The 18994-nt window shown below is 39.0% G+C and overlaps 1 protein-coding gene across 5 annotated transcripts in view; it reads right to left on the reverse strand.

The window, feature by feature from the left end:
- Positions 1–18994, reverse strand: part of DNM3 (dynamin 3) — a 301949-nt gene that overhangs the window by 156101 nt on the left and 126854 nt on the right. For all 5 annotated transcript variants that reach the window (XR_012640541.1, XR_012640540.1, XM_074960900.1 and 2 more), the window contains one exon: positions 11482–11595. Coding sequence is in view for 3 of the 5 variants with exons in the window: in XM_074960900.1 (XP_074817001.1) it covers positions 11482–11595 (114 nt within the window). In the remaining 2 variants the exon portion in view is untranslated. The remainder of the gene's footprint in view (positions 1–11481; positions 11596–18994) is intronic.

Here is an 18994-nt window from a genome sequence, read left to right on the forward strand (position 1 = left end):
GAATAATACAAAAAGTCTGGACTGCAATTTGATACCAGTTGAATTTCAGAGTCAGCTCCCAGATAGTTAATACTGGTAACAAACTACTGCAACTCCAAAAAATAAAATAAAAAAATAAAGCCCAAAAGTATTCCCTTCTATATGATGCTTGTTATTTATATGAAGATTTTGAATGAGTATACTACAAACAAAAGAACTATAAATAACTCCATTACAATTACTTTTTGCAATATGTATAAGTAGGGATTTTTAAGCAACCTTGATGCTGTGTGATTTTTATAAATATATATAGTATTACCTTTCTAAGGGCTCTTTCAAAGCTCAATAAAACCCTTCCGAGGAGCTGCTATCATGCAGTATTAACTTCACAGTCCCAACATGGGTTTTCATATAGTTTATGCAGTGAGAATTCTCTCTGTCATTTCCCCTACCATCCCATCTAAGCTACTGTATTTTAACTTAAAAACATTTCTTTATCCACCTTCTTTGGTTTTATTTCACAACAAATGATTATTTTTGGAGCAAAATTATTTTTTTATTAACAGATTACAGTGTGACAAGAATGATTTCACTCTTGTATTTTAGAGTCCTGATCACTAAAGTAGTAACACATTTAAAAGCAAAGTTATTAACAGAAAAATCAGAAGAGAGATGAAAAGACAAAGGAGTGAAATTGAATTCATACAAATGTTAATCTTTTATTCTCACTTCTCACATGAGAGGTGTTTTAGGCATGGCAATTCTGCAAAGCTTTATGGTTTATATTGTAAGTGGTAGGAACAATTTTAGGTTTTAGAATATTTGGTTTACATTAAGACAAATTACTTAGTTATAATTCCAAAGGAAAGAGATTGCCCTGCGCAAGCTATTTCCTTTTTCTTTTTATAGTCAATTTTCAGCTTTCAGAGCTTGCAGACCAGAATCACAAATCAAGAAAAAATTTTATCTATTCAATGAGAACCATTTAATTAAGCTAATAATGTTAAATTAAAAAAGCCTGAGACAACTCCTGTAATTAGGAAAAGATGATGGATGGCATATGGAAATGGTGTGTTTCTCTTCTCTATTATTTGAATTAATCTTTACGTTAAATGACCTTTCTGTATTTAGGAAGTGTTTACTCCCACCTCTCCTCCTCAAAGTTACATTTTTAGCCTGTACGGCTGAAGGTGGTGGTAGGGATGACCCCTGGCATGAGTTTTGGAAAAAGGGAGGGAGATTGCAGTACACAAAGCAATAGATAGGAAAAGAAAGAATGTATTGTTAAGGAGCAAGGAAATATCTACTTCAGCACAGCAAAAGAGTTTCATTCTGTGAATTGAGTAACCGTACTCTTCTTGATCTTAACCAGTCAGGAAAAAGTATGTTTCTTTCTTTCTGTTGCCAACACTTGATTTGAAACTTATTGTGAGAGACTATTTGGGGGGGGGATGAGTTTATAAAGTACAGTTTTAAAATACTCATACACATGCACAATATACAGATTCTTCAAGAACAAGGATAAAACGCTAAGGTTTATGATGACTGAGAAATATGAATTGTGTTCAGTGGGAAATTTACAGTGTGGACATAGTTTAATTCAACCCCACACTGTACTCAAATCTGTGGCATGCAGTGGATAGTCTGATTTGAGAAAAAAAAAGTTGGATTTTAACAGAAAAAGTACAACAGAAATGGCAAATTAAAGTATGTACAACCATTTCACCACCAACAGGTCAATATTGCTGTATGACAGATCAGTTATTTTGTTCTCTAAGAGCAAACACCTTATCTGTTACATCAAACAAAACTAAATAGAGGGAGGGTAGGGAAAGAAATATTTTCAAGCTTTCTGATTAGAACACTGCTCCCTTAATTTTCAAAAGGGAGACCCACACAGGAGTTGAAGGCAGCCATTTCTTGACCTTACAGAAGTGAAATATAAATCCAAACAAAGGCATCCAAAGGCAAAAACCAAAACGTTTCTTACAATGGAAAAGAGTCACAGATATTGTTCAATCTTTTGTCAGTATGTTCCCCTTCCCGCATTGTGTAGGACTAATGTGTCCATATTTTTGGAAGACTAAAAGATACTACCTTCTCTCCCTTCTCAGCGCACATACATACACTTTTCTCCAGACCACCCAAGTATCATTGCTCGGTGGGAACTATTATAAGCAACAACAACAAAAAAAGTCAAATACCAGCATTTTCAAACGTCTCTATATTTTAAATGGTAAAAGGTGATGAGAATGGGGGTGGGGAATCAAATCTATTAATCAGAATGCAGAATAAATAAAAGACACCAACTTCCTAGAGGATCTAATTTCTAGTCTTTAAAAAAAAAATTAGATGAAGTCTTCCCTTTTAGGAATACCACCTTTTCCTTCTCCAAGAACATAGCCTTCACCATGACTTGCAAAGAGTTTTACTTACTAGAACTGTGCTGCATAGAAAATTCCAAGTTAAAATAACATTAAGGCTTTAACCTGCAAGAGACAGGAAATACCACAGTTAAGGTTGGAAAACTTCTTAATTCACTCCAATGTGCCTTAGTATTGCATTTTGTACTACATGGTATAAACTATCTAAAACCACACACTTGGATAAAGGGTAGTAGTAGTTGCAATATGCATAAAATGAGTTACAAATACATTTCTGTCTTAACTCTGAATTTGCCAGCTACTGACAGTTATCAGACCTATTAATGATGTTTTAATATATGTGCACAGAAACCTACTTTCTGTTTCTGAATTTTCTTTTCCTTACTCACGATTAGTAATTCAAAATATTTCTATGCTTCCATAATACCTTTAAAATCTATATTTACCTAATAAATCATATAGTTTACTTGTGCCCTTTGGTATATTGTACAAAGAAATGTTTAGCCACATTTTAGAAGTACTATTATCAGTTCAGCGCAAGATCTTTGTAATACCACGGGTGTCTCTTTAATAACGTATACTTATTAATTGACAATAATAGCCTAATCATATGGAGTACTAAATGAACTGCTTAATATAAAGAGCAAAATACACTTGCATCAACTGTACATTTATAACCCTCAGTCCATTTTAGTTGATGAAGTCTTCCTTTGTATGGTCAATAATCACTGACTACAATACACAAATCAACTCAACTGCCACCCTCCCATAACACCTTCCTCCCCACTCAGGCACCCCAATACCTGCTCATAGACACTAGTCCATATTCTAGGCTAATGTGGCCTACACGTTCTTGTTTTTGATCCTCTTGTGTTACTGATTCCCAGAGAGTATTTTTACTGCACAATTGTTTTGGCATTCCAAGAAAGCACAATATCAAATCAAACACACCTAATTTTCCCCGCTGTGTAAAGATTTTGAGCACCCAGTCTACATACTAAAGCAGCTGAAACTTTCAATGACCAAAGAAACACTGCTCTTAAAACTGATATGTCACTTATTTTTCATGAAAGCAATTGATTAGTCCACATTATGATCTTGTCCTTTAAGTTTCCTTTTAAAATTGTCAAGCTGTAGGAGGGCAAAAGTACTCAATTCTAATTTCACTTGGAACTCGTTTTTTTTAACTATTGTGTTTTACCACAATAAATGTACATTGGCTTAGAATGGGAAAAGGCTTAAGACATAATATGTCATATCTGACTTGGCTATTTATGTATTGTAATTTTTAGTTTTAAAAAAATAGACCTAACTCCAACTTGCTAAATTTAAATCAGACTGGTGATTCATAAATTTCAAACTGATCTATTACCTATAGATGTGTCAGTTTGCTTTATAGAAATCTAGTAACTAGCACCAGAACACTACAGCAGATTTATATCAAATTTATTATATAATGTAACATAATTTATAATTATTTATATAGTATATTTTAAAATTGTAAAATATTTGCTTTTGCCTTTGATAAATTCAGGCCTTTTTACGGCCAATTTTCAGATAAATACAACATATGTTTTAGAAACATCTAAATATACTAGAAGTGAACAGCAATGATTTAAGGAAAAGTATTTTAAAACAGAGTACTTTAATTTGTATAAAAGTTGATATAGCTTTCTCTTTAAAAATCTTTTAGTAGAAACCAATGTTTGAGGTTTAAATGTCTTTTCAAATTACGGCAACATCAATAATTTACTGAAAGGCATTTCAAATGTAGGTCAAATTTCACTAAGTGTATTTTGGTGCTTTACATGTATAACATTTCAGCAAAGCAACACCTTTTGTAGGAAAGGTGTTTGTTTGCACATTTCTGATTTGTAGCATAACCTACATTTAATTGAAAGACCTATATTTTAAGCCCAGGACTGCTCTTTTATTTTGGTTTTCACATATAGAAAGTACACATTTTGAAAGGAATAGGAATTAAAATTATATGCTAAACAATGTATTAGTGAAATATGCTCCATTTGATTGTTCCAAAGCAAAAGCCTCACATAAATTTTTACACACACACACACTCTCTCTCTCTCTCTCTCTCCTTCCAGAATATTCTTTATTGGGACATTCTACATATGGTTGCTTCCATCTATACAGAATTATTTGGTTTTGTTTTCAGTATTTAAGTTTATGGTACTTATCTGTTCCTCGAAAATATTTACTGTATAAACATATCCTTTATCTTGAACTTCAGTATTTCTGTGTTTCCAAGAAGAGTAAAAACATCTGGTTAAATTACTACACGCTGTGCAAGTACAGTATCTGGGAAAACGCTTGTATGAACTGGATTTAAAATAAACCATGGTTTAAGTCATTGTTCTTTTTAACAATTTTAATGTGACCATTCTGTTGAAATCCTATCCCATATGCATGTCAGCACAATTATAACTAATGTAAAATGCATATTTTCTGAATAAAGTCAAACGTCGTACTTGTTCCACAGCTCCCTAATGTTTTAAAGTTTAATTCTGTTATGTTCCCCCCAACAAAGTCCCCAAATCTGGAATGGTACAGACTGATTCTTATCAGCCGGTGAGGAAAGGACCCCCTGATGGATCCAAGGGACTGGCTGGACGGAGTTGTCATGTGTCTGCCTGTCTACACTTGCTGTGCAGAACATCCTCTCACCTGTACAGCAGGCACAGACAGGCAGTCACATGACAACCCAGCCTGAATGACAACCAGCCAATGAGAGAGCAGCTCTGACAGACTATAGCATCTTCACCAAGAGCTACAGCAAAGAGTCACTTTTGGATTTAAGTCTGCTGGTTCAATAATTAACTCATGTGTACTTTTTATTATTAACTTGGTCAGCATATTGAAATCCACCCAGAGTAAAATGAACGGTGCCTATCAAATACAATAAAACCCACTGCTGAAATTTTTACTGTGCTTTCAATAGTACTCTTTTCCTAGTTGTTCTGATTAACTCACTAACCATGAATTTTATTTGTACCCTGCTCTGTGGCACCATTGCAAATGGGAAGACGAAATACATTTCTCACGTATATTTTGATAACAGCACATGAATGACTCGAATTTTATTAGATCATGCAAAATTAATTGTATACATGCTGATCATACAAAAAGAGGAAGTTATTCTTTGGCTAGTAAATGCTATTAAAAAGGACACCATAAGATTTCTGAATATTTTTCCCCTCTTTAGTATGTGGGATTTTATTTCCTTCCGGAACAATGAAAAATCCACTTCCTCACTCATTTTCTGTCCTCCATCACAAGACGCACATTATTTTATGACTGTAGCTCAATTGTAAGTTAAATTAATAATACACATTTACTCACTAATGTTGACAGCATTTTTGTCTTTAAAAAAAATGAAGCATTTGATTTGGAAACCAAAATATATATATAGATAGATAGATAGATTTTGTAAATAAAGGGAAGAAATAAGTCAAATTTCAGTGGTCTCAGCCAAGGGTCCAACTCTGCATTCCTTGTATCCCAAAGGCTGCCAGTGAAGTTGATGGAAGTTTTGGGTTTCCAGAGAATACAGGATTTGACAGTGTCTCATTAAACATGGGACATTTTTTTACAAAGTGCATCCTTTTGTCTGCAGTAAAGAACATTAGGTTCACAAAGGAGAATGGCTCTCCTCAGCCCCTCTCCCGAGTCACACTGCAGCAGAACCTTGTTAATTCTCACTGCTCTATCCACAAACCTTAGAATTTGAACACAAAACCCCACATTCTTTCCCCCTTGTTGGCAAAGTAATAATAGCGGAGAGCTAACTCATATTACTAAGACTTCACTATTTTTACAAAATATACTGCAGACTATCCAAGTTATAACTTATTGTACTAATTAAAACTAGTCAAATAAATGACTGCATTAACCTTGCACTCATTTGTTCAATAAGACCCCAAACCTACACAAACTATTACACATGCTTAACTTTAAACAGGCGAATAGTCCCCTTAAAAATCAATGGGATTACTCATCTGAGTAACTTTAAGCATATAAATCAGTGTTTGCAGGGCCTAATTCACAACGGACCTTCCAGTCATTCAAACAAGCAAGGTTCTTCTGCTTTCTACAAACTTTTCTTAGTATTTGAAGACTGATCAAACTCATATTTTTGTTTTCACCAGGAGTACAAAAATACCTTATTCCTCTGATTCTCATTTAATGATCATTAAGATTAAAAATGCTGTACATGTATTTGAACAGCAACAAAACAATATCAATAAAGACCCATAGAAATAAATTGCTTTATGCTTACCCATGCAAGTGGGACAACAAATTTTGAAATCCACTCTTACGGAAATGCATTATTTGCCAAAGTAAGTTACTTCAAAATAAATTCTACCATGGATTCTTTAGTACAAGGCCCACAGCCAACAAATAAAGCTTCTTCAAATAGCAGGAGAGTACAATACCTGCTTACATTTTTCAGATGCCTTTCATCCCAAAACAAGTCCCAGACTATACAAAGCATGGATAGTATTGTTCCTTATGGGCACATGCCTACATTAGAGGAGCTGCACAGCTACATTGTCCCAGCAGGCATTGTACCTCAGGAAGGCACAATATAATTCAGAGCTCCCTGACATACAGGGAGAGCACAGCTGCTGCTACACTCCTTAATGGGGTGCAATGTACACTGATTCCATGGCCAGCCAGCTCTGCTGCTCAGTGTGGCAATAGGGGGACCATGGGTCCTTCTCCCCACCCCCTCTGGAGAGGTTAACACTGCCATAGACTAGATTTACATGGTCACTGTGCTCACGCATCTGCAAGGACTGCAGTAGTGACTGGCATCTGCTTAGGAAGCACAAGGGGAAGTGACGTCCTTATGTGCTTTCACTGTGCTCATCTGTGAAGAGCCTATTCAAAATTCAAATCCCTAAATTCAGAAATCATTTCATACACTGCTGAAGGCCACCAGTCTTAGGGTGAAATACAACAGTACACAGCAACCATAATGAATAGTTTAGGACAGCAAGTGACAAATAACATATCCATTTGAAACTAAAGAGAAAGTTTAGGGAAGCAAAACATAATTTGTCCAGGAAAGCAGAGCTAACATCTCCTGCTCTTGTGAAGCAGGCTGCTAGTCTTTTAAGTACCACGATGGTTACGTCCTCGATTTTAACTGTTCTCATGAAACATCAAACAAGCAGGGAGCTCAGTACTCTTCACAAGTTCTCAGGCTCTAGCTCAGTAAGCAGTCTAGATTAATGCAGTACAGCAGCAGACACTTCCAAAAGTGTTTTCAGGAACTCTGAAGCCTCCCACTGAACACAGATAGAAGACTCAAGAATTCCCAACCATCTTTAAGGCACTTCTAAGTACCTGAGACAGCACTTAGTGAGACTGGTTAATTTAACCGCACTACCTTTCAATAATATGCCAAGGCCTTCCATATAATAAGAATAAAGAGAAGGCTGACATACAATACAAGGCTATAGAGTTCCACAGAGAAGTTTTGGCGTCATCAACCAAACAAGTGATTTGTTACCACAAGTCAAAGACAACAGAATTTCCCCATGATATAATGCAGAATGTTGGTCTGTAGGATTTTCAGTAACTTCTACATTATGATTAGAGTATTAACTACCACTCTATTTTCTTCAAAGAAATTTTTAAAATGCATACAACACGCCTGTTTTCAAACTTGCACATTCACAAAAACACCCATAAGTTTGATTTCTTGAATGCTGTTTTTATGATCTCATAATAAAGTAATCCAAACAACATCCCTGCAGTATTTTGAAGACAAAACTGCCTTCTCATAAGTTTCCACTGTAGTCCTCAATTCCTTCCTTCTGATTTATTAACAATGATCCTCTTTTCAAGCATGTAGGTAACAACCGCTGACATTAATGAGAATTATATGTTTACACTGAAGATACTTTCCTACAAGTCTTAATCAAAGTCAAGGAAATTCCAGGTTAACCTTGCTCATCCTCATCTGTCATACATGGGTCTTCTAGGGATCTCACAATAGTGTATGACCTCTGTTGTGCGCATGCTATAATATCTAAGCAGAGGATGACAAGTTATAGACAGAGTGGAAATTTTAGCATTTAAAATGCCTGCTTTTGCCAGTTTAAGTTAGATCCGTAATTTTTTTATTGACATTTTTGAAAAATCCTAATCATAGGTTACCGGTCTTGTTACCAGTAACTCATAGAAAAGAATATATATCAAAATATAAAAATAGGATTTTAACAGTGCCCTCCTAAAAGCATGTCCCTTTGTTATTTCCATGCTTGTTTTAAAGAAAGGTTTCAATTCCCCTGAAGAATGCTCTTTCAAGAGAATGGTAGGCCAAGGATGGGCTAACAGCAATGGGTACAGGCAGTGAGATAATGTTCTTTTATTAAGATTTAGACCACAAAGTAACCCAGACCTTTATTTCTTAACAGAAAGAATAAAAAAATATATTCAGTCATTGTCATTGTCAAGGTAGAATAAAATCAGTGAAGGCAAAAAATTTCCTGCTTCTCTCATCTGTCATTATGATTAGTTCATAAGAACAAACGGCAGAAAACAGTAAATTTGTCTTCAAGTCCACCCCTCAGTTATAATTAACAAGCAATAACCTTCCTAAATATTAACCCAGGCCATCTGAACCTGCTATGAGAAATATCTCTACTTACCTTATAAAAAACAACTTTACTGTGTTTTAAATAGCTAATATAGTCACAAGATTTGCTCCATAATCAAGTCTGAAATGTATTGAATTCACCTCCTATAAAGTATTGGGAAATTGAAAATATGAATGCTCTATGTGACTTACAAAACAAGGTAGGTGAGGCAATATCTTTTATTGGACCAACTTCTGTAGATGGACAGGACAAGCTTTCAAGCTTTATAAAGCTCTTCCTCAGCTCGAAAGCTGGACCCTTCCACAAACATAAGCTGGTCCAATAAGAGACACTACCCCACTTACCTCATCTCTCTCGCACTCTCGGACCAAGATGGCTACAACCTGCAAACATACATTACTTAAGACATTTAAAAATACATTAAATTGGGTATTACATTTTCAGTCCAGTCTCATCAGCTTCAATAAAAATGAATCACAGCCTTCAAAGCCAACTTAAGGGGTCTAATAACTTCTGAATATATACTTTCCTACATGGCTACAGTCTTAATTCATATTCTGTATATTTTCCCCTTGCATGAAGAACTGACTTAGTCAATTAACAGTAGATTTTCTTAGCAGAATCCATCCCAAAATCATAGAATATCAGGGTTGGAAGGGACCTCAGGAAGTCATCTACTCCAACCCCCTGCTCAAAGCAGGACCAATCCCCAATTTTTGGCCCAGATCCCTAAACGGCCCCCTCGAGGATTGAACTCACAACCCTGGGTTTAGCAGGTCAATGCTCAAACCACTGAGCTATCCCTCCCCACTCCCTCAGTGGTTTGAGCATTGGCCTGCTAAACCCAGGGTTGTGAGTTCAATCCTGAAGGGGGCCATTTAGGGATCTGAGGCAAAAATTGGGGATTAAAAATAAGGACCAGCTCCTGCAAACACTACTACTAAAGTCACTACTTGTGGTAGCAAGCACTATACACAGTGGTTGCAGGGGCCAGGCCTTGACACAATATGTTACATGTAAAGAATCTGCATTGTAAGATTTCTACCCAGTGTGTCTAGAAGCAAGGATGCTGAAGTAAGTAAAAACAAAAAATTAAAGGAGGCAACAACAGTGACAACAACGAGCAAGACAAACGTTGGAAACTGACTTTTTAGAGCTTGCTAGAAAAACATTTTCCCCCTGCCACAGATGAAATTTTCTTCAGAAAAACCCAAAATCTTTCCAACTGAAAATTGCTGAAATTTGAAAACATTTTGGATTTTGGCTGAAAAGTTCCAGTTTCCAATGAAAATACAAACATATGAAGAAAGCACACACTGAAAATTTGTGTGTAACTGAAGACCTGGTTTTCACTTGAAAATAAAGTCGATGGAAAATTTTCAGTCAACCCTACTAATTTTAAATTGAAGACATTCAAGCACAGAACAAAGAGTCCCATAGTTAACCTTTTATTTAAGAAAAATTAAGAACAGGACTACTGTAGAGTAGTGGGGGTGAGGGGTTTCAAAATGTAAGCCTGGATATTTAGGTAGTTTTACATCCTCAAGCATGGAAGCAAAAACGTTTTTCTAACATCTTTATGTCACTGCTGAGACCATTAGAAATCCAACAATCACATCTAAGCAGGCTGGATCGCAACAAGTCAATATCCAAAGCTATCTAACAGATTCAAACGAGGACACAGTCTGAATATCATATTATAGGAATGTCCTCCTTTAGCTCTTGCTTGTTAACTACAAATTCGTTCATATTAACAATTGTATTCCTTACCAAGGTACCTTTATATCTGATCATCAGTACCGCAAGCTGAAAAATCTAGTTAACACTACTAGAAATGTTTCTACTTCAATTTAGACATTTCACAACTTTAGGCAAAAGCCTAGCTGTATTACAAAATAGATCTAATTTTAATTGCTTATGGGAACAACAATCATAAGAAAAAGCAAAGAAAACCAAGGTTACTCCAACCTGGAAGCTGACAACCAACTAAATGGCAGGACATCATATGCACAGATGTGACCAGGCTGGGCTTGATGGAAGAACAAGCCACAGACAAGTAATGCTGCACTGTTCCCAGTGTCTACAAAGAAGCTCCAGGATGAAATGATGATGATGGGGAAAACAACTTGACACTTTATGACTAACTTACATATTAACGGTAATGAAATCCAAATGAAACAGCTAATAGCATCCAGAAAAGTCTAGTATATTCTCTTATCTTGACTCTTTTAAAAGAAGTAAGCGTTAAAGATCTAGAGTAAATAATTAGTGTTCCCAAAAAGTTTGTAGAGAAATTTCAGTCGGATCTTAAAGCAGAAGAAATACTGAGAACTGCAAGAGCAGGGAATCACACTAAGAAAGTGCTAAATTAGATTACAAGAGAGAATACATACTAAATGCAAATTCTGTATAAACAAAGTTAAAATCTTAACATTAGGAGCTGTGAATGAATACTAGAGTGACTAATGTCTGCAAAGGAACTGTGTCTTTACCTCATCATCTTTATACCAGGACAAGCTTTCTGCAGTCAGAACAAACCAGTACTCCTTGGACCCCCCTTTCATGATGCCGATATTGTTGATGGTAAGCCAGCCTTTCCGGATCACCTGTACAGGATTGTAAGTCAACAGACATGTATTAATTGCCAGTCACTCATTCACGAAGCACAATTCGGTTTCTAAATTCATTCTTTTGACTAAAATACTGCTTTACCAATAAAAGGTGCGCTTTTCAGTCATTGACAAATTTGGAATATAATTTCCACAGGTTCTGATGACCACAAGAAAAAAAGCAATATAGAAGAGAATGAATTTTGTGGGGGAGGGGGCTTGGAGGGAAAAGAGACGCCTAAGGACTATCCTCATGTATATATACTATAAAGTATACGGTTGAATAACAGATGTGTGATCTCGATACTATTTGCTTGCAGTGTAGAAACACATTGTGAAAACCCATACAAAAACAAAAGGTATAAAAAGAATGGTTGCTTTCACTACTCTGATACTGCAATTTTTTTAGATCTGGGAGGTCAATTGTGGAGTAGGAATCTTGAGCTAGGACCAGACCATACTTCCTCTCTGGAGCAGTCAGTGGCTTCTGGAAACCTTACCCTTCAGAGAAAAAATCAGTAACAGAAAAGTAGAGAATTCAAGGCAAGGGAATAGAGGCGAGGAACAAGAGAAACAGAGGAGGAAAGAAGGGAGCAAAGAGCAGAAAGGAAAGAAAAAAGGAGGTTGGGATGCAGAGAAAGAAGAAAAATGAGACTGACTGGAGAGAACAGAAGGGAAACAAAAGGAAAGAATAGAGAGAGAAGGGAGTATAGAAACCAACGCTAAGGTTAAGAGGAAAATCATGCAGGAAAAATGGAGAGCAAGAGAAAATTGGGGAGGGATAACAGGACTCAAGTGGCAAAATGGAAGGAAGAGGACAGGTCAGCAGAGACATTTAAAGAAAGTATGAGTACAAAGGTCCACTGAGCTTTCTGATAAAACTATGACTAGTTCAGTAAAAGTTTCAGAGTAACAGCCGTGTTAGTCTGCTTCCGCAAAAAGAAAAGGAGGACTTGTGGCACCTTAGAGACTAACAAATTTATTTGAGCATAAGCTTTCATGAGCTACAGCTCACTTCATCGGATGCATTCAGTGGAAAATACAGTGGGGAGATTTATATACACACAGAACATGAAACAGTGGGTGTTCCCATACACACTGTAACAAGAGTGATCAGGTAAGGTGAGCTATTACCAGCAGGAGAGCAGGGGGCGGGGAAACTTTTGTAGTGATAATCAAGGTGGGCCATTTCCAGCAGTTGACAAGAACATCTGAGGAACAGTTGGGGGGGGGGGGGAGATAAACATGGGGAAATAGTTTTACTTTGTGTAATGACGCATCCACTCCCAGTCTTTATTCAAGCTTAAGTTAATTGTATCCAGTTTGCAAATTAATTCCAATTCAGCAGTCTCTCGTTGGAGTCTGTTTTTGAAGCTTTTTTGTTGAAGAATTGCCACTTTTAGGTCTGTAATCGAGTGACCAAAGAGACTGGAGTGTTCTCCGACTGGTTTTTGAATGTTATAATTCTTGACGTCTGATTTGTGTCCATTTATACTTTTACATAGAGACTGTCCAGTTTGACCAATGTACATGGCAGAGGGGCATTGCTGGCATATGATGGCATATATCACATTGGTAGATGTGCTGGTGAATGAGCCTCTGATAGTGTGGCTGATGTGATCAGGCCCTATGATGGTGTCCCCTGAATAGATATGTGGACACAGTTGGCAACGGGCGAGTCTGAATTTAAAAGGAAAAGGAAAAGGGTTCACTGCATTACATACACCATACAATGAAGTCTTCCAAATCTTCTGCGAACTCATGTCAATTTCCACTATTTCATAAGCAAGTAAACAAGATCTTGGGAAGAAAGATTGGGAGTGTGGTTGAAAATGCTCTGGGAGAAATTTTTCAAAAAGTGCTTGTACTTCTAGTGACTACTACAGAAGCATGGAGTTATGCAATCAAATGGAGGTCGCTGCTTACTTTTATGGATATGCACTTGGGCTGTGGCAAACTTCTCAGACTTCCCATCTCAGCCTGCTCCAACATCAGCAGCAGACAAGAGACAAACAATTTGAAGTCTGCTTCATGGTCAATTAATCAAAGTCTGAAACTTCCAAGTATATTTCCCTCAATGTGCACATATAATAAGCTCTGTTAATGCCAATAGCTTTGATATGTATGCAGTGAGAATATCTTGTACTCATTAATAACAAAGCCAACTGAAAAGGGGATGAGGTGCCCCACCACCCATTATTGCAGACAAAATGTGGAAAAATGTCTGCAACTATAAATTTAGCACCTTTTGTTGCAGCTCTCCCCAAAGGCTGAGACTGCAGAAAAGCTTATGCTATCAGTCCCTGATCAACGCTGATGTTGCTTTGCAAAGCAAATGGGCAAACATGGCTTCTGAACGTTTTTAGAGGTGCATTTTCAAACATCTCAGTTCTTAAAATATCTTTAACCCATTCACTCCAAATTCAGCCACAGCTAGAAAACGTGCCAGAAAAGTGGAACATTGGTGGCACAAAGTTAATTTACATCTTTCAGTTCCATGAAGGGAAGCTGAAATTTTGCACCCACCATAGCCTCAAACAAACAAAGAAGGACTAAAAATGCAGTAAAACCATTGCAAGTTCTACATGGAGCGGAGTATAGGCATTGGTAGGGAGAAAGGTGACTCTTCAGAACCCAGCAATGTGACAACCCAATACACAGCTGCACATAAGGTGCTCTGGCCACGCTATTCAAGTGGTAAGAGTGTAGCAATTTTGCTCTGATATTTTTAGTCTTAAAAATGGATTGACCAATCTTGTGGCATCACTATGCACTTCCATGGGGGAGATCATGGCTCTGGGTACTAAACATGATACCCAAATGCCTGGGTTTTCCTGGAGTGGACAGAGCACTACAAAGTCAGCTCCTGCGCGGAGGAAGCATCTCAGGTCATTCTTGAGCAGTGCTGATGGGTACCAGAAGCAGTTGCATCTACCCTCCTAAGCAGACAATCTATGACAAATGATACTGGGGTAATAAATAGGCAGGAATGGGAAAATCTGTTGATTCTCTTGGAAAGGACTGGATCTCCCTTGGAAAAATGTTTATCTTTTCCTAGCTAAAAAACAAAAATCAAGCACATAACCCAAATGACTAATTAATTTTGTCTCACTGAAAATAAAGTTGGCCCTCTCTTCCTTGACTTCCTGAGGACCTACACAGACTAAATTAATTTCAGGTAGGTCAGCAATCAGACAGTAATAGTTTTCAAATCACTAATGACCAGGCCTGGCCTCAAACCAGCAGTCTAGAGAAGAAGAGCTCTGTAAGTCTGAAAAAGGCAGGCAATGTTCACTTAAAGCAGCCCACCCTGTTACCAGCTGTTGAACCTGCAGGGAGAGAATTAAGTTGGTTCTATCGGCCCACTGCAGTTGGTGACTCATTAATAGGGCCCCACCAAATTCGCGGCCACGAAAAAAGCGTCACAGACCGTGAAATCTGGTCTACCCCCATGAAATCTGTACAGGAAATCTGGTCTTGTGTATGCTTTTACCCTATATTACACAGATTTCATGGGGGAAACAAGCATTTCTCAAATTGGGGGTCCTGACCCAAAAGGGAGTTGCAGGGGGTCACAAGGTTATTTTAGGGGCGGGCTGCAGTACTGCCACCCTTACTTCTGTGCTGCCTTCAGAGCCTGACTGCTGGAGAGCGGTGGCCGTTAGCCGGGTGCCCAGATCTGAAGGCAGTGCCCTGCCAGCAGCAGCAGCGCAGAAGAGTGCCAATACTTTACCATGCCATCCTTCTGTGCTGCTGCCTTCAGAGCTGGGCAGCCGAAGAGTGGTGGCTGCTGACTGAGGGCCCAGCTCTGCAAACAGAATCACAGAAGTAAGCAAAGCAATACCATACCATGCCATCTTCACTTCTGCACTGTTGCTGGCAGCAGCTATGCCTACAGAGCCGGGCTCCCAGCCAGCAGCAACCACTCTCCAGCTGCGCAATTCTGAAGGCAGCATCACCATCACCAGCAGTACAGAAGTAAGGGTAGCAGTATCGCAACCCCTTCTACAATAACCTTGCGACCCCTCCCCAACACCTTTTTGGGTCAGGACCCCTACAATTACAACACCAAGAAATTTTAGATTTAAATAGCTGAAATCATGAAATTTATGATTTTTAAAATCCTATGACCATGAAATTTACCACAATTGACCGTTAATTTGGTAGGGCCCTACTCATTAACATACTAAGGGCTTATCTCCACTTACTGGGGGATCAACACATGGCAATCAGTCCACTGGGGGTCGAGATCGACTGCCGATCGCTCTCCCATCAACTTCGGTACTCCACTGGAACGAGAAGCATAAGGTAAGTCGACAGGAGAGTTTCTCCTGTCGACCCAGCACAGTGTATACAGCGCAATAAGTCGACTTAAGGTACATCAACTCCAGCTATGTTATTCACATAGCTAGAGTTGCCTAACTTAGGTCGATTTAGCCCCGTAGTATAGACCTGTCCTAAGACATAACAGAAGCAGGAGTGGCTCTCTAGAGGGAGAATCTAGGGTGTGGGCTGATCAGTCTGGAGGGAGCCACCAAGCTTTGAGCAGAAGTTTGTCATCTTGTTAACCTCCATCTTAATCAAACCAAACCCCAAAAAGGGGAGAGTTTTTACTCTGATATATTGTAGTGTATGGATAATGTGTTCGAGAGGAGGTTGGGAAAGGCATCACGACATCAGTCCAACGACCCATCAGATCCTTTTAAGATGTATTTTACGATATCTAGCAAAGTGTATGGATACCCTTCCAGTACACAATGTCTAACCAGAAACAACCATTTTGCCTATCCAGACATATTTATCAGCCTTCAAACAACTTATGAAGAGTACAGTGCCATAGAACCGCAATAATATCATTAAACAAAGCAAATTAAAGGAATGCTGTGGCGTGGTGCACGTTTTAGACATATGAGTCAGGAAGTTATGATTTCCCCCCCCCGCCCCCCCCCCCGCCGCACAAATTTAACTTAGCCTCCTCATAGGGACAATGACAGTTACACAGCAGCCACTGAATGCCTCAAAGCACCCCGCAAATGTTACAGCTTCACAACAACTGTGTGAAGAAGATATTCCTTGCATTTTACAAACAAAGAAACTGAGGCATGGGGAAGCCAAGTGACTGGATTCCTTTCAACTGCACCACAATGCTTGTAATTTAAAATATTCTCATGCTCAGTAGAGAGCAAGGCACGAAATGGGAAGCAGCAGAAAGGCAGCCAGACTGATGCTATAGTTAAAGTTGGTTTGGGACAGGGAGCCCGAAAAGATTCAGAGAGGGAGTTGCCACGCTGGAAATGAACAGTTGGGTGCAAGGAGGGATTCACGGATGAAGAGCTAAGTGCAGTTTCCGGGTATCTGAAGTTGATGAACACTTAAACAGGGAAGGAAGGTAGCATTCTGTGCATTGGGATACTAGAATACTTTCCTTTGTTCTGAACATTTTATAAAACCAATAATGATACAGTCACTTTTTTTCTGCAACTCAGGAAAACACGCATTCTAGCTGAGGGCTCAATATGGGCTATTTTTAAGCATTTATTTAAGCCTAAGAAACACTAACAACTTTCTTTGCTGGCAAGGAAGGAACTCCCCATAATGTGGCTCCCAACAGAGGACCCTTCTGTGATCCCAGCAACTCTGCTGACAGAGCCTCACAGATATACAACCGCCAGTGGGTGAATGCAAAAGCAAGCTGGCTTGCTGATACTACTGTCAGTCACTCCCCCATTATGTCTATCCAGTAGAGGAATGAAGCTGCCAGCTGTTTCCTCAAAGAATCCTGCTTGTGGGAGACTGGATCCAGCTGCCATTCCCACAAAGCACTGGGTTGTGTCAGTGGCAGGCACTGGATTGAGGCAATACCCTCGGCCTGTGTGTTTTTCAAGGAATGTTGCTGAATTTCCACTAATCGACCAACACGCACGTCCCCATTAAAATAGAGCACTACACTCCCTAAACATACTGAAATCTGCAAAGGAGCAGCAGACCAAAATATCAAGCAACTGGAGACTTATGGTGGATGTTACAGGAGGGAAGGGAATCTAGATGTGTCCTGATGGCTGGGGAGTGAGCGTGAGGTTGCAAGTTATTTTCAGTGAATTGTACATGTTCCTAGAACTTCACATGGGCACATTTTATATACAGAACTACAGCAAATCAATAGAATTTCAATACATTCAGGACCAAGCAACACTGTGTGATAAGGGCTCAGACAATGCCATGTACTCAAAGGAACACTATCTGGTTAAGTATTCATGTCCTGGTTTTCAGGATGTGCTGAACTCCCACTAGTCTCCCATTGATTTCACCTCTGAAAATCAAGCAACTTTTTAAAAATAAATTTCCTTGCCTGTAAAACAGATAAGGCATTTAAAACAAAAACGTTTCCATTTTAATAATCCAGTTTAGTTTTAACCATTGTGCTGTTTACATTTTGCACTACTCTCGACTTGGATAGTGACAAAAGAGAGTAATTATTTCCATTATTGTTCAGACGCCTGTGATGGGACATTCACCCCACACTAGCCCTAGAGGGGTTAATATAGGCAAGAGAGGCCAACTAGCAATCGGCTGCACCTGAAGGGGAGCTAGGACGCAGTGAGGCTTAATTGTGAATAAAGCTCACCTGGACAGAAAGAGGCAGGACTTCTATAAAGCCCGGAGCTGGTAACAGTGGGGGCGGGGAGGGCTACATGTGAGCAAGCCTGCAGTCACACCCTCTGATACAAGGGGGGAGAGTAGGAGTCTGTCACAGGAGTGTAGGAAACAGTCCAGGGAAGAAACAATAAGGGCTGGGAGAACAGACGTGAATTGCTGGTTCAGGGACCCCTAGATTGGAACCTGGAGTAGAGGGCAGGCCTGGGTTCTGCTACAAGCCACTGTAGCAGTGGTGCAGTCAGCACAGTGATAGGGAGGCTGCCTGAGTCTGTGTGGAGAGACACTTTTGTGAGACCCCGGAAGGGCAGGACAACTATGACTTGGCTAGAAGGCTAAATCATGAAGGGGAGGCACTGAAGCTCCTGACCAGCGAGAGAAGGACCACAGAGCGAGTGACTGAGGCAACCAGCTGAGTAACTGCAGGACGGGGTGCGGACAGAGGCGAGCTAATTCCCCAAATGAGCCACGAGGAGGCGTCACTGTCGGACGCCAGTTACACCATCATTTCACTTTTGTCTTTGGGTTGCAAATATTGCAAGGAATATTTTTTTAAAATCATAATGCCAAATTCCACTCTGCATGTACCGGATATGAGTGACATGAGTTATGATCATCAGGAAGGTGAGAAACATAAGCCATGCCAGAAGTGAGTGGAGACAATATTCTGACTAGCAGCTGGGTTGTGTGGACAGGATGAATGAAGGATGACACAGTTCCTTCCTTCAGGATTCTGATAGAT

The sequence above is a fragment of the Natator depressus genome, chromosome 8, assembly GCF_965152275.1.
Source record: "Natator depressus isolate rNatDep1 chromosome 8, rNatDep2.hap1, whole genome shotgun sequence".
In the NCBI taxonomy this organism is placed as follows: Eukaryota; Metazoa; Chordata; order Testudines; family Cheloniidae; genus Natator; species Natator depressus.